The following is a 14771-nucleotide window of genomic DNA, read 5'->3' as shown; positions in this document are numbered from 1 at the left end:
ACAGGGCACATACCTTTATTAGGGTTCATATACAGAGTCTTTGGGGTTCTTGACCTAAATTTAGTTTGTTGAAAATAAAACAAAAAGAGCAAGGTTTTGGCAAGTCACGCAGAGACGTTACCTAAGGGACATGCATGGTGAAAGCCCTGAGGTACGAGATGACTGTTGCTCACAGGGGTCTCAAGTAAGGTATGCAAACTGGTTTAAAGTTTTCCCATGTTCTTTACATGTTACTCTTTCATCTAGCATTCATTATCAGAAGTGGAGTAAGGTATGAATGAGGACAAAGACTTTGGAACAGGCGTCCCCAAACTACGGCCCGCAGGCCGCATGCAACCCCCTGAGGCTATTTATCCGGCCCCCCACCACACTTCCGGAAGGGCCACCTCTTTCATTGGTGGTCAGTGAGAGGAGCACTGTATGTGACGGCCCTCAAACGGTCTGAGGGACAGTGAACTGGCCCTCTGTGTAAAAAGTTTGGGGACCCCTGCTTTGGAACATGCATTACATTTCTAAGTCTTAATTCTTTGATGCTCACTGAGGTTAGAACAAAGGTTAAATGTTTTGCCAAAAATACTTACGTTTTTACTGTTTCTCTCCATCATGAATTCTGTAATGTTCAAGTTTTGAGGATAAGCAAAAGCATTTGCCACATACTTTACATTTGCAAGTTCCTCTCTGGTATGAATTCTCTCATGTTTAGGTAGATGAGAGCGGTCATTTAAGGTTTTGCCACAACTTCCACATTTGTAAGGCTCCTCTTGAGAATGAATTCTCTGATGTTTAGTAGGATTCCTCTGCTAAGCAAAACTTGACTACACTCCTTTCAATGTAAGGTTTCTGTATAGTATGAACTCTTTGATGTTGAGTAAGGCTTCAGAACTGGCCAAAGGCGTTGCCATATTCTCTTCATTTGTCAGGCTTCTGTGCAGTATGAATTTTTTGATGTCGAGTAAGTTTTGAGGAGCAAGTAAAGGCTGTGCCACATTCTCTACATTTGTATGGTTTCTCTCCCGAGTGAATTCTCTGATGTATAATGAGCTGTGAGTTCCACATAAAAATTTTCCCACACTCTAAACATTTATGAGACCTCTCTCCAGTATGAAATTTCTGGTGTTGAGTAAGGAATGACAGCCTACTAAAGGCTTTTTCACATTCTCCACATTTATAGGGTTTCTCACCAGTATGAACCATCTGATGTTGAGTAAGGTGTGAGGAATTTCTAAAGGCTCTGTCACATTGTCTACATTGATAGGGCTTTTCTCCAGTATGAAGTCTCATATGTTGAGTAAGGGCTGAGGAAAAGCTAAAGGCTTTCCCACAATCACTGCATTTATAGGGTTTCTCACCAGTATGAACTCTCTGATGCTGAGTAAGGTATGACGATCCTTCAAAGGCTTTGCCACATTCTCTACATTTGTATGGTTTCTCTCCCGAGTGAATCCTCTGATAAGTAGTAAGACATGAGTTCCACATAAAATTATTTTCAAATTCTAAACATTGATAAGACCGCTCTCCAGTATGAAATTTCTCGTGTTGAGTAAGGTGTGACAACCTACTAAAAGCTTTGCCACATTCTCCACATTTGTAGGGTTTCACACCAGTATGAACTATGTGATGATGTTCAGTAAGGTATGATAACCTTCTAAAGGCTTTGCCACATTCTCTACATTTGTATGTTTTTTCTCTCTTGTGAATTCTTTCATGTCTAGTAAGTTCTGACTTCCACTTAAAAGTTTTGCCACATTCTAAATACTTCTGAGACTTCTGTCTCATATGAAATCTCTGATGTTCAGTAAGGGTTGAGGAACGGATAAAGGCTTGGCCACATCCTCTGCATTCATAAGGTCTTGCTTCAATGTGAATATTTCTCTCATGTGAAGTAAGACATGAATTCCAATTAAATGTTTTACCACATTCTTTACATTTAGAAAGTTTTCCTCCAGTATGAACTTTCTTAAGTCTATTTACACTGAGTATTTCATTGAAAGCTCTGGTACATAAATTATAATTGTAAGCTTCCTCCTCAGTATAAATATTCTCATCTTCAGTATGATTTGAAGATTGTTTAAAAGATTCGACACATTGATTTTCTTCATTTGTCTTCTCCACACTATGAATAACCTTACGGATACTGGAATGTGACATTTGGTCGAACACTTTTCCATGTTTATAATGGTTCCCTGGAAACAGAATTTTCTCATTTTGATTAGGAATTGATTCCTGGTTAAAGTTTTTCCAATCTTCTTTGTATTGGTAGCTTCTGTCTCCTTTCTGTGTACTCTGGTAATCATTGAAGACAGAAAGGCCTTTAGTGAAAGCTCTAATTTCATTTAACATGAACACTTATTTCCAAATAACTATGCTATGATACCTATTAAATCATGATGGTTGTATAAAACATTCTGCCAAGTTTATAAAAATTATAGACATTGCGATAAAAAGGAATGTTATATCTTGGTGAAGGATTCTTTGATAAAGGCCTTGCCAAACTGATCACATCTGAATTTTAAATGTGCATTATAAATCACTAAATGTTAGAAAAACTGAAAGTTTAATCCCACCATACATTTTAAACAAAGCATATGATTATTTATATTAAAGGTTACATAAATTCCTAGGTTTTTCAGCTTTCCTTTCCATTAGTTAATAATAGTAAAAACTAGTTTTCAATCATCACCTTTAGAAACACATTGATAAGCTATTTTTAAACTTAAGAATTTTTTTTTGTGTGTCAAGAGACAGAGAGAGGAACAGAAAAAGGGAGAGATAGGAACAGACAGACAGGAAGGCAGAGAGATGAGAAACATCAATTCTTCGTTGCAGCACCTTAGCCCTTCATTGATTGCTTTTTCATATGTGCCTTGACTGGGGGAATACAGCAAAACGAGTGACCCTTTGCTAAAGCCAGCGACAATGGGTTCAAGTTGGTGAGCTGTGCTCAAAACAGATGAGCCCACAATCAACTTGGCGATCATGGGGGTTTCAAACCTAGGTCCTCCACGTCCAGTCTGACGCTCTATCCACTGTGCCACTGCCTAGTCAGGATAGGAAACAAGGATTTAATTAAAAATAACTGTCATACCCTAGCCAGATAAGTGAGTCAGTTAGTGTCATCCAGATATGCAAAGGTTTCAGGCTCAATCCCTGGTCAAGGCACATATAGAAAGAGATCAATGTTTCTGTCTGACCCTGTCTCTGAATCTCCTTCAACCATTTCCTCTCTAAAAACCACATTATCACCCTGAAGTAGTTTTTTCCATATTAACATCCTTTCTTCTCACCACTTTTGCTAAAATTCCAAGGCTTTCTTTAATTGTATATTATCAAAACCACACCTTCCACATCTTACCAGTGTTGTTTTAAAGAAGAAATCTTCTATTCCTGCTTTTTGTAACATGGTCTGGTAGTCTTCAGATGGCACAGCTAAAAGTGACAAAATAAATGTTCAGAGTTATCAAAGTGAAAGGATGTACCAGCAATTACTGAATAAATTACACTTGGAGTACTCCACAGACAAGTTAAGAGTCCAAAGCAAAACCAAGAAAGGTATCAATGAGGAAACGTCACATAAGAGAGGAATAAAAAGTTGCTTTCATTACTGACAATACCTGCTCAAATATCCTAGCACAGTGGTCCCCAACCTTCTTTGGGCCACAGACCGGTTTGATGTCAGAAAATATTTTCACGGACTGGCCTTTAGGATGGGACAGATAAATGTATCAAGTGATCGAGACAAGCTTCAAGAGTCTTAGACGAATGTAACAAGAGGGAATTTGGTCATTTTAAAAAAATAAAACATCATTCAGACTTAAATATAAATAAAATGGAAATAATGTTAAGTTATTTATTCTTTCTCTGCGGACCGGTACCAAATGGCCCACGGACCAGTGCCGGTCCACGGCCCAGGGGTTGGGGACCACTGCTCTAGCACACAATGGCAATATTTTACAAAATTTCCCTTCTCTGGAGAGACAGAGATGATGATACTCTGTGTTCAATACACTGACTGCTTTTCTGTTTCCTGAGAGACCTGTTTCTGATCTGCATGACACTGAGTGTTAAGAAAAGTACAGCCTGACTGGGCAGTGGTGCAGTGGATGGAGCATAAGACTGGGATGTGGAAGACCCAGGTTTGAGACCCTGAGGTCGCCAGTTTGAGCGCGGGCTCATCTGGTTTGAGCAAAGCTCACCAGCTTGCACCTAAGGTCGCTGGCTTAAGCAAGGGGTTACTAGGTCAGCTGTAGCCCCACGGTCAAGGCACATATGATAAAGCAATCAATGAACAACTAAGTGTTGCAACGAAAAACTAATAATTGATGCTTCTCATCTCTCTCTGTCCCTATCTATCCCTCTCTCTGACTCTGTCTCTGAAAAAAATAAAATAAAATAAATAAAAGGTTTATGAATGTAAAAAAAAAGAGAGAAGGGAAGTACATGTTCAATGCACTGTAGTATTAAAAATGTAATTGTTCAAACACACAGAGACTGCAATCCTGAAGACGTATCAAAAACAGAAAGAGCCTGACCAGTGGTGGTGCGGTAGATAGAGTGTCAGCCTGGGATGCTGGGGTCCCAGGTCTGAAACCCCGAGGTCTCTGGCCTGAGTGCCAGCTTTTCTAGCATGAGCTGTGACCCACCAACTTGAGCGGAAGGTCACCAACTTGAATGTGGAATCGTCGACATGATACCACGGTTGCTAATTTGAGCCCAAGGTCACTGGCTTGAAGCACAAGGTTGCTGGCTTGAGCAAAATGTCACTGGCTCAGCTGGAGCCCCCTGGTCAAGGCAAATATGATAAGTAATCAAAGAACAACTAAAAAGTGCCTCAAATAGCAGTTGATGATTCTCTCTCTCTCCCTTACTATCTCACTATAAAGAAAAATTAAAAGGAAAAAAAGGGATAATAAATGTGAATGATAAATGTGAAGAAATAAACAGATTAATAAAGAATGAAATCTTTCCGACCTGCAATGGGGCAGTGGATAAAACATTGACCTGGAAAACTGAGCTTGCGGTTTGAAACCCTGGGATTTCCTGGTCAAGGCACATATTGGAGTTGATGCTTCCTGTGCCTCCCCACTTCTATGTTTCTCTTTCTCTCTGTCCTCTTTCTAAAATGAATAAAAAATCATGAAAAAGAAAATCTTAGGATTTGCAGAAAGCAAGGTATTGTGCTAAGTGAAATAAGTCAGGCAGAGAAAGATATATACCATATTATGTCAATTATATACAGAATATAATGAACAATATAACCCTGGCCAGCTGGCTCAGTGGCGTTCAGCCGATCCGTGTTCGAACCTCAATCAGGACACACATGAGAAGTGACCATCTGCTTCTCTTCCCTCAAGTCTTCCTCTTCATTCTCTCTTCCCCTCCTGCAGCAAGGGGCCAGACTGGTTTGAGTGTCAACCCTGGGCGCTGATTATGGCTCAGTAGGTCGCAGTATCACCCTCAGGCACTGAGGTTAGCTTGGTTGATTTGAGCATCGGCCCCAGAGTAAGGTTGATGGGTCGATGCCTGTTGGGGCACATGCAGGAGTCTGTCACTCTATTTACCTTCATCTCACTTAAAAACAAATTAATTTGTAAAAATAAAGAATAAAGAAATAAAGAAAGAACCATATCCATTAATGAACAAACCACAAACAGACTCACAGGGACAAAGAACAGAGTGATGGCTGCCGGAGAGGAGGGGAGTTGGGAGACTGGGTCCAACAGATGAAGCAATTAAGAGGAGCACATTGGTAGTTACAAAATTGTCATGGGATGTAAAGTGCAGCACAGGAGATGTTGTAAATATATTGCAATAACTATGCTGGGTAGAGAAAATATCATGAGGAACACTTCCAGATTTTGTAAAGAATATGAAGGTCTAACCACTATGCTGTACAGCTTAAACTCATTAAAAATAATACTAGCCCTGGCCGGTTGGCTCAGTGGTAGAGTGGCGGCCTGGCGTGCAGAAGTCCTGGGTTCGATTCCCTGCCAGGGCACACAGGAGAGGCGTCCATCTGCTTCTCCACCCCTCCCCTCTCCTTCAACTCTGTCTCTCTCTTCCCCTCCCGCAGTGAGGATCCATTCGAGCAAAGGTGGCCCGGGTGCTGGGAATGGCTCCTTGGCCTTTGCCCCAGGTGCTGGAGTGGCTCTGGTCGCGACAGAGCGACGCCCCGGAGGGGCAGAGCGTCGCCCCCTGGTGGGCGTGCCAGATGGATCCCGGTCAGGCGCATGCGGGAGTCTGTCTGACTGTCTCTCCCCATTTCCAGCTTCAGAAAAATACAAAAAAAATAAATAATAATAATACTGAACTTAAAAAAAATGCAAAACGAGAATACAATATTTATCCCAAGAATTCTGAATACTATATAAATGTTCCACTTATAAAAAAAATCCTTCCATATAACTATACTTTATGACTGAGTGGACCCTGAAACAGCAAACATTTTGCATGGTGACATGTATTATATACAGCAGAAACATTTCGTAGACAATGCAAACAAATCATTCAAAAATAACATAAAGGATAATGGTAATAAAGTAACATTTAAATGACATGAGGAATTTTTTCAGGTTTAATATATTTTAACTAATCTTACACAAAACGGGTAGGCTGTAATGCACCTGATAAAAAAAAAAGTTCATTTGTAAATAAATCATTAGAAAGTTGAAAAACTAGTATGTAAATATTTGATATTACGTACACCGTGATAAAGGAACATACTAAGAAAGGAAATGAAAAACCTCATCATTGACCAGGCAGTGGCGCAGTGGATAGAGCGTCGGACTGGGCTGTGGAAGACACAGGTTCGAGACCCCGAGGTCTCCAGCTTGAGCAGAGGCTCATCTGGTTTGAGCAAAAAGCTCACCAGCTTGGACCCAGGTTGCTGGCTCGAGCAGGGGGTTACTCGTTCTGCTGGAAGCCCGCAGTCAGGGCACATATGAGAAAGCAATCAATGAACAACTAAGGTGTCACAATGAAAAACTTGATGATTGATGCTTCTCATCTCTCTCCGTTTCTGTCTGTCTGTCCCTGTCTATCCCTCTCTGACTCTCTGTGTCTCTGTAAAAAACACACAACAAATCTCATCATTGCTTCTGCCTGAAGTAAACTTGAATTAAGGAACAAAGACTCTTCCTAAATATTAAAAAAAGGCTCAATAATTCTGTATCCCACTTCTTGCCACAGGAGAACATTCCAGCATGTAGTATCAGCACTTGTAAATCCAATAGCACAAATATGACAAAGATCTCATCAGAAAGTAAAAACAGAGAGGACTCAGTCCCAGGCAGCTCTGGACTGAACAGGAGAGGATTACAGAATGATAGCGATGATGAAAGTAGGTAACAGTAGACACTTTCCTACCTGCTGGGCAATACTCCAAGGTTGCACATGGCAGTACCTTACTGAAGGACTCTATGAGGTACATAAATATGAAATTTATGTGGAGAATTAGGAAATATAGGATGTAGCCCCTGGTCAAGGCACCTATGAGAAAGCAATCAATGAACAACGAAGGAGCCGCAAGGAAGAATTGATGCTTCTCATCTCTCTCCCTTCCTGTCTGTCCCTGTCCCTCTCTCTGTCTCTGTCACAAAAACAAACAAACAAAAATAATGGGGAACACTAGTTTCCATAGAGAATACTCAATTTCCTATTCAGTTTATACCCAGGTTAGAAGACATGGTAGAATATTAAAATAGTACAGAAATTAATATTCCAAAATACTGTTTTCTGCTATACCTTAATTATTCTAGACAACAGAAAGGTTTTTAGACACTGACTTCTGATTAATGTACAGAATGAAGCCTTTCTTCCTATATCAACAAACCCCCATATTAGTTCACCGAGGGCAGCTCTAAAATCAGCCATACAAGGCAGAAGCTCAAAGGAGACGTTCTCCTAATGAAAGAAATAATACCCTGCAGATGGAAGATAAGCTCTGGAAGGAAGTCATCCTCACCCAGGGAGACCAGGTTCCTGTAGTTCTCCAACATCACATCCACGTACAGTTTCCGCTGAGCTGGCTCCAGGCATTCCCACTCCTCCTGAGAGAAATCCACAGCCACATCCCTGAAGGTCAAAGTGCCCTAAAAGAAAAAAAAAGTTTTTGTTGCCTCACTAGGCGGTGGTGCAGTGGATAGAACATCAGACTGGGATCGGGAGGACCCAGGTTTGAAACCACAAGGTTACCGGCTTGAGCACAGGGTAGCTGGCTTAAGCAAGGTGTCACTCTCTCTTCTGTAACCTCCCTAGTCAAGGCACATAGGAGAAGAAAATCAATGAACAACTAAAGAGCTGTAACAAAAGAGCCACAATGAAGATTTAGTGCTTCTCATCTCTCCCTTACTGTCTGTCTCTATCTGTCCCTCTCTCTCTGTCACCAATAAGTAATAAGTAAATAAATAAAAATAATTTGTTTTTGTTCTTTTACACACAGTAACATTATTTAACATATATCCTAACATGAGTACAGAGGATAACACCAGTCCACAAATGGACTGTACAGACTTTACTTTTCAGAAAAATAAATTTATTTATTTTTTTATTAAGTGAGAGGCAGAAAGGCAGAGAAACAGATTACTGCATGCACACTGACAGGAACCACCTGGCAAGTCCCCTACCAGGCAATGTTCTGCCCATCTGGGTCTGTTGCTTGGCAACCAAGCTATTTTAGCATCTAAAGTAAAGCCATGGAGCCATCATCAGCACCCATGGCCAACCTGCTCAAATGATGACTGCAGGAGCAGGTGGGGAAGAGAGGGAAAGGAAGAGAAAGAGAGAGATGGAGAGAGGGTAAGAGGAAGAGTGGGTGAGAAGAGAAAGAGAGAGGGGGGAGGGAGAGAGAGAGGGAGAGAGAGAGAAAGAGAGAGAGAGAGAGAGAGAGAGAGAGGAAGAGGGGAAAGGGGGGAGGGAGAGAGGAGGGAGTCAGAGGGATAAAGAAGCAGATCGTTGCTTCTCCTGTGTGCCCTGACCAGGAATTGAACCCAGGACTTCCACATCCTGAGCAGATGATCTACGGCTGAGCCAAGCAGCCAGGAAAATATATTTAAAAATTAAGACATCATCCTGTCCGGGTAGCTCAGTCAGTAAGATGTCCTAATATACCAGGTTGCAGACTCAATCCCCGGTCAGGGCACATAAAAGAATCAACCAATAAGCCTGACCAAGAGGTGGCACAGTAGATAGAGCATGGATTGGGATGCAGAGGATGCAGGTTCAAAACCCCAAGGTCGCTGGCTTGAGCACGGGCTCATTTGGCTTGAGCGCAAGCTCACCAGTTAGACAGTGCGATCATGGACATGACCCAATGGTAGCTAGTTTGAGCCAAAAGGCCGCTGGCTTGAGCAAGGGGTCACTCACTGTGATGTACCTCCCTGGTCAAGGCACATATGAAAAAGCAATCAATGAACAACTATATGCCATAACAAAGAACTGGTGCTTCTCAACGCTCTCCCTTCCTGTCTGTCCTTATCTGTTCCTCTCTCTGACTCTCTCCAAAAAAAGAAATAAAAAAGAATCAACCAATGAATGCATAAACAGCTGAAACAGCAAATTTGTTTTTCTCTCTCTCTAAACCAATCAATTAAATTAACATTATAAACAAAGGTGTGTGGATTTGTGTCATTCACAACCAGTGTATATTTCTCAGCCCGAAAAAGTCAAGGTGATTTGGAAGTGTAAGTAATTCTTCAATTCTGACGTGGACAACAATCAACTGCAGTTCTCTAAAAATGCTGATTCTCAATCAGTTCTGGATGGAGCCTGTGTTTCCACATGTTTAACAAGTTCCCTTTTTACCAATGACACCAATGTATCTGGTCTCCATGCCATACTTTTGAATAGCATTTAGAAAGAATACATAGAAAAAAATTCATACATGACTTTGAGTAAATGACTTTTATAAAATTTATTGTTCTTAAAAATAAGATGCATAGCAACCACAATTCTATGTGAAAATTTAGTATACATAATCTTAGAATAAAATAATTCTTCCTTTGTTATGAGACTACTTTGTGAAACATACAGTGAAGGGTAGACCTTGACTTTTTCTTTTTCTTGTATTTTTCTGAAGTGAGAAGTGGAAAGGCAGAGAGACAGACTCCTGCATGCTCCCGACTGGGATCCACCGGCATGCCCAATACAGGGTGATGCTCTGCCCATTTGGGCCTTTGCTCTGTTGCAACCAGACGCATTCTAGCACCTGAGGAAGAGGCCATGGAGCCATCCTCAGCGTCCAGGCCTACAATGCTCCAATGTAGCCCTGGCTGTAGGACTAGAAAAGAGAGATAGAGAGAAAGAAAAGAGGGAAGGGTGGAGAAGCAGATGAGCACTTCTGTGTGCCCTGGCCAGAATGGAACCTGGACTTCCACATACTGGGCTGACGCTCTACCGCTTAGACCTTGATTTTTACTTCAAATGTAATCTACGATTTTTGCAAATGTCCGTCCACATGTAACCCCCCACATTCTTTTCTTTAACACTCCCTTTAAATAGCAAGTCTTTCTAAGTGCTCTTCTCGGTCAGAAGAAGTTCCTCACCTATTCTGACCCATAGAAGGTACATTCCCTTAATACTGACTCACAGAGCTGACGCTGCAGCCACATGAACCTAAAGCCAATATTCTCTTCTTCACTGATGCCCGAGCCTCTGACCATCCCCACAGGGATGTTGGACACGGTGCCCTCCCAGGTTGATCTGTCACAAAGGGGATGTTTCCAGTAGTTGAAGGGCATTAATTCATGGTGGGAATTGTTCATGCCCTCACAGAGCCTGCATGGAGAGAAGGCACAGAAGGCTCAGAGACAAAGGAGGAAAATATATAAGCTGCTGACCTTGAGAATTACAAAAAATAAAAAATAAGTAAATGGAAAGAAACTCATTATGAAGAAACTTAAGAAGTAGAGAATTAAAAGTTGAGAGTCCTAAATCCACTGAAGTTAGGAGGAAAAGCAAACACAGCCTCTGCCCAGGACACACCACTTACCTGAGAAGCAGCCATTCTGTCCTGGTCCTGCTCCTGCTTGTTTTCTCAGGCGACAATATGTTGAGAAGTCAAGTTTGCATTTGGAGAATGTGCCACCACAGGTGTCCACACAGCCCCTCTATCCACTTCCACCACAGTCACAGACAGAAGGACCTGGGAATGCTGAGAAGACCACACTCTCCTGTCCTTCCTCACTGGAGAGTCAGGACAAATGAGCTCCTGCAGGGAGACCACACTGTATTATTTTCCTGTCTTCACCTGTCTGTCCTCCCTCAGACGTCCACACATTCTCACAGCAATGAGAACGGGCGCTGCTCTCCTGAACATCCAAACCCAACACAACACCCTGTCACCTCCCCTGACCATCCCTGCTCCCCACTCTCACTAATACACCCGGGCGCTCTCCTCTCTGGAGCATGTCTGTGCCTCCCCACTCACCTTTGCCTGTGTCTCTTCTAAGATCCTAGGGTCCCTGTTTTGCCTCTAAAACGTATTTCCTAAGCCTACTTTTACCTCTATGACATTCTAAATAAACTTTTTCTTTTAGAGAACAAAGAAACAAAAACAAATGGACTTGAATATCTTCCTGCTAATTCCTGGGTTCCCCTTGGAGTCACCTGGAGCAGCTCTCCAAGTCTGAAGGGGAGGACGCAAGTACTGCCCTTACTTAAAACTCCTCATATGACCTAATCTGAAACAGGAAGGGACAGTTCAGCTTTAATGAGCATGCAGATCCCTTGGGGATGAGGGCTCCACTCTAAGCTGTGGTTCTGCAGGTCTGCAGTGGGGCCCAGGATAGGGCATCTTAATCTAGGTCCCTGCAGTGCCTGCATTGCTCCCTCAGAGCTGTTTTTAGCAGCACTGGCTGACGGGGATCAGATACAGCACTTTCAAACCTCTGTGTACTGAGGGCTTGAGGTTAGAACTTCTAGACCAGGTGTCCCCAAACTACGGCCCCCTGAGGCCATTTATCCAGCCCCCCACTGCACTTCGGGAAGGGGCACCTCTTTCATTGGTGGTCAGTGAGAGGAGCACTGTATGTGGCGGCCCTCCAGCGGTCTGAGGGAACTGGCCCCCTGTGTAAAAAGCTTGGGGACCCCTGTTCTAGACGAATCAGATCCCTGGGCAAATTCCTTTTTTTCTTTTCCAGAAAATTACAGAAATTATTGTAAAAACAGGAAATGATGAATAAAAATTTTTAAGGTGAAAACACAGATAAACGTTTAGTTATGAAATATGCACATCAAATTGACAATGAACAGATGGGTTGTATAACAACTAAGCTTCAGGTCAATCCAGGCTGTCCTTCAGTGTTTTCAAGGAGTGGACAGGAGGGTCTTAAGAGAAACAGTGGCTTGGTGGATCGCAGTCACTAATTCAACAAATAACAAAACAAAAAACAAAAAAAATTGCTGAACATTAGACGAACTCACAACACAAGGTTCTGACAGCTAAGATCAGACATCCTTACCAGGTGAACAATGAAATAGCCTCATGTTGTTTACTAACTACCAATGGTTATTTAAACATCTAACAGAGACTAGAAAGGATGCAGGGCTCAGAATGTAAACTAGATGCAATATATTTAAAAGAAAAACAATATGGAATCTTTGTTAATGTAATGACTTATACAGTCAAAATTTTAAAAAGTTGAGACTGCCTCATATTTGGTAAAGAATATTAAGTGCTGGTTATGCGATATCAATGCTTATTTCAGAAGTTAATGACTATTTACAGGGAAGCAGATATTCAATAACTATGATTTATCTCAGTAAGTTCTTCAGAAGAATTAAATGTAAGATGTAGAATGAAAAAGATAAATCCATTAGACAAAAACAAAAAAACAAATAAAAGAAGCAATTCATTTTAATTCCCTGAAACAGCATCACTTGCTGACAGTCATTTCTTGTCCCAAGTCTCCTCCCTTTTGCCATGCCAGGAAATGCTAAGAGACCCATGACTGACAAGTCTCATCCTTCTGAATGAACAAGAGCTGCTATTGGAAGCAAACAATCGTAAAATTCAAAAGCCTTAAAAACTAGGATTGGTAATTCTTCTTCAAATCTTTTTAACTAAAACAATTCAGCAACTGTTAAATAAGAGTATAAAGCCACAAGCCCGTGTATCATACCTTAATCATGCACAGCCCATGGATTCATCATTCAACAGGACGTGGTTTCCCTACTTTCTGCTTCTAAGTATTTGTGGATTTGTTTCTGTGTCTTCCCAGTTTCTCTGCAGCATCTTCCTTTCCTGCGTTTCCCTCCCCCCTCCGAGGCTCTTTCTCCCCTTTTCTCTATTCCTGTCAACACCTGTTTCGCGAAAGTCTACGTCGGGTCTCTCTCCTCCTCTGAACCACTCCCTTCTTCTGAAGTGCCCCGTCCTGAACCCCCAATTCTGCTCACCAACCTGCCTCCTTGCGCCCTTCTCTCCGGGCCCCTCCTTCTCCTCGGGGTTTCTCCCCTTTCTTCCCCTCGCGCTCCTTTTCCCCGTTACTGTCACTCAACCCGTCGCGGTCCCGTCCTACTGCACCCTCACGTTGCCATCTCTTCATGGCCCCTCACTGCCCTCTCCTCCCCTCCCGTGTCTCTCTCCGTCCCCTGACCCCTCCCAGCCCCGCTCTGCGCGTCCCCGGGACCCCTTCGCTGTCGCCGCTCCCATACAGCCCTCCCCGCGCGGGGCCGGGGATCTTCTGGGGACCCCGCGTCCTTGCCCCGTCCCCGCCCCATGGATAGTGTGCTCTTTCCGGACCCGGGCCTCTTATTAAATGGGGTGGGGAGGGTCCGCAGGTCCCCAGGCCACGGGGGGCTGGGGGGCAGTCCGGGCTCTACGGCCGAGAGAGCCCGGGCAGGGGGGAGGGGTGCACACTGTCTGTCTCCGGCGCCCGCATCAGTCTCCAGGGTTTTTAAACAGCGCGCGGGGGAGAGCTGGGGCGCTGCCCCCACGGAACAGAGGCAGAAAACCCCGCGGCAGGGGGTGTCCCAGGACCAACGGCGGGGGACACGAGCAGGGCGGAGTCAGCGTTTCCCCGGAAACCGACGCGGAGCCCTTACCCAGCAGCGAAGCGGGCAGGCTCAGGGCCTCTCACCCGGACTCCGCACTCACCGCTGGGGACTCGGGAGCAGGGTTCTCAGCGTCCACAGCGACCCTCAGGTTCCCCGCTTGCAGGAATGGGGAGAGGGAGGGTCAGGTTTAAACCACGAAGACCCGCCTAGATCCCGCGAGACCTTCGCTACAGACACTCCGGGTTTGGAAAAAAGCTGCGCGTGCGTAGTGAGCCTAAAGCCGGGCTGCGGAGACTGCCTGTATGAATGCTTCTCGTAGTGGGCGGGAACTTAAAACTGACCAATCAGGAGTACAGACAGCGAAGTAATGAAAGATGCCAAAAAGCAGCAAGTCTTGCGTTCCCCTCCACCTTTCTCAACCGGTGATAATTATTTTGTTGGTAATTGAATTTGACTAAGGTAATGTTCAGTAAGACTTAACTATCATTACTCATAAAATTTGTATGGTTTCTTCTCCAAAGTTAATATAATGATGAATCCCTGGCTGGTGGTTTTGTTGGTTAGAGTGTCATCCACGTACACCAAGGAATGGTAACCGGGATAGGGCACGTGCAAGAAGCAAGCAATGAATGCATAAATCAGAGGAAGAACAAATCCATGTTTCTCTGACTCCCGTTCCCCACACCCAGCCTAAAAATCAATTTAAAAAATAAGGAACAATGTGATGACACCTCAAGGATTGTTGGGTTACAACTTTGACACACACGTAACATTTTTCTTAG

At 43.3% G+C, this 14771-nt stretch overlaps 1 protein-coding gene across 1 annotated transcript; it reads right to left on the bottom strand.

Moving 5' to 3' along the window:
- Positions 1-14173, bottom strand: LOC136331932 (zinc finger protein 420-like). Its single transcript, XM_066271102.1, has 5 exons — positions 14038-14173; positions 10985-11203; positions 7919-8087; positions 3353-3426; positions 1-2283 (listed from the first exon to the last, which is right to left on the bottom strand). Exons 2-5 carry the CDS (start codon positions 10997-10999, stop codon positions 910-912), a joined length of 1632 nt encoding a protein of 543 aa, XP_066127199.1. The 5' UTR covers positions 11000-11203; positions 14038-14173; the 3' UTR covers positions 1-909.
- Positions 14174-14771: the final 598 nt, after the last annotated feature.

Source organism: Saccopteryx bilineata, chromosome 3 (assembly GCF_036850765.1).
Source record: "Saccopteryx bilineata isolate mSacBil1 chromosome 3, mSacBil1_pri_phased_curated, whole genome shotgun sequence".
NCBI classification, from domain to species: domain Eukaryota; kingdom Metazoa; phylum Chordata; class Mammalia; order Chiroptera; family Emballonuridae; genus Saccopteryx; species Saccopteryx bilineata.
This window is presented reverse-complemented; position numbering and strand designations above follow the sequence as displayed.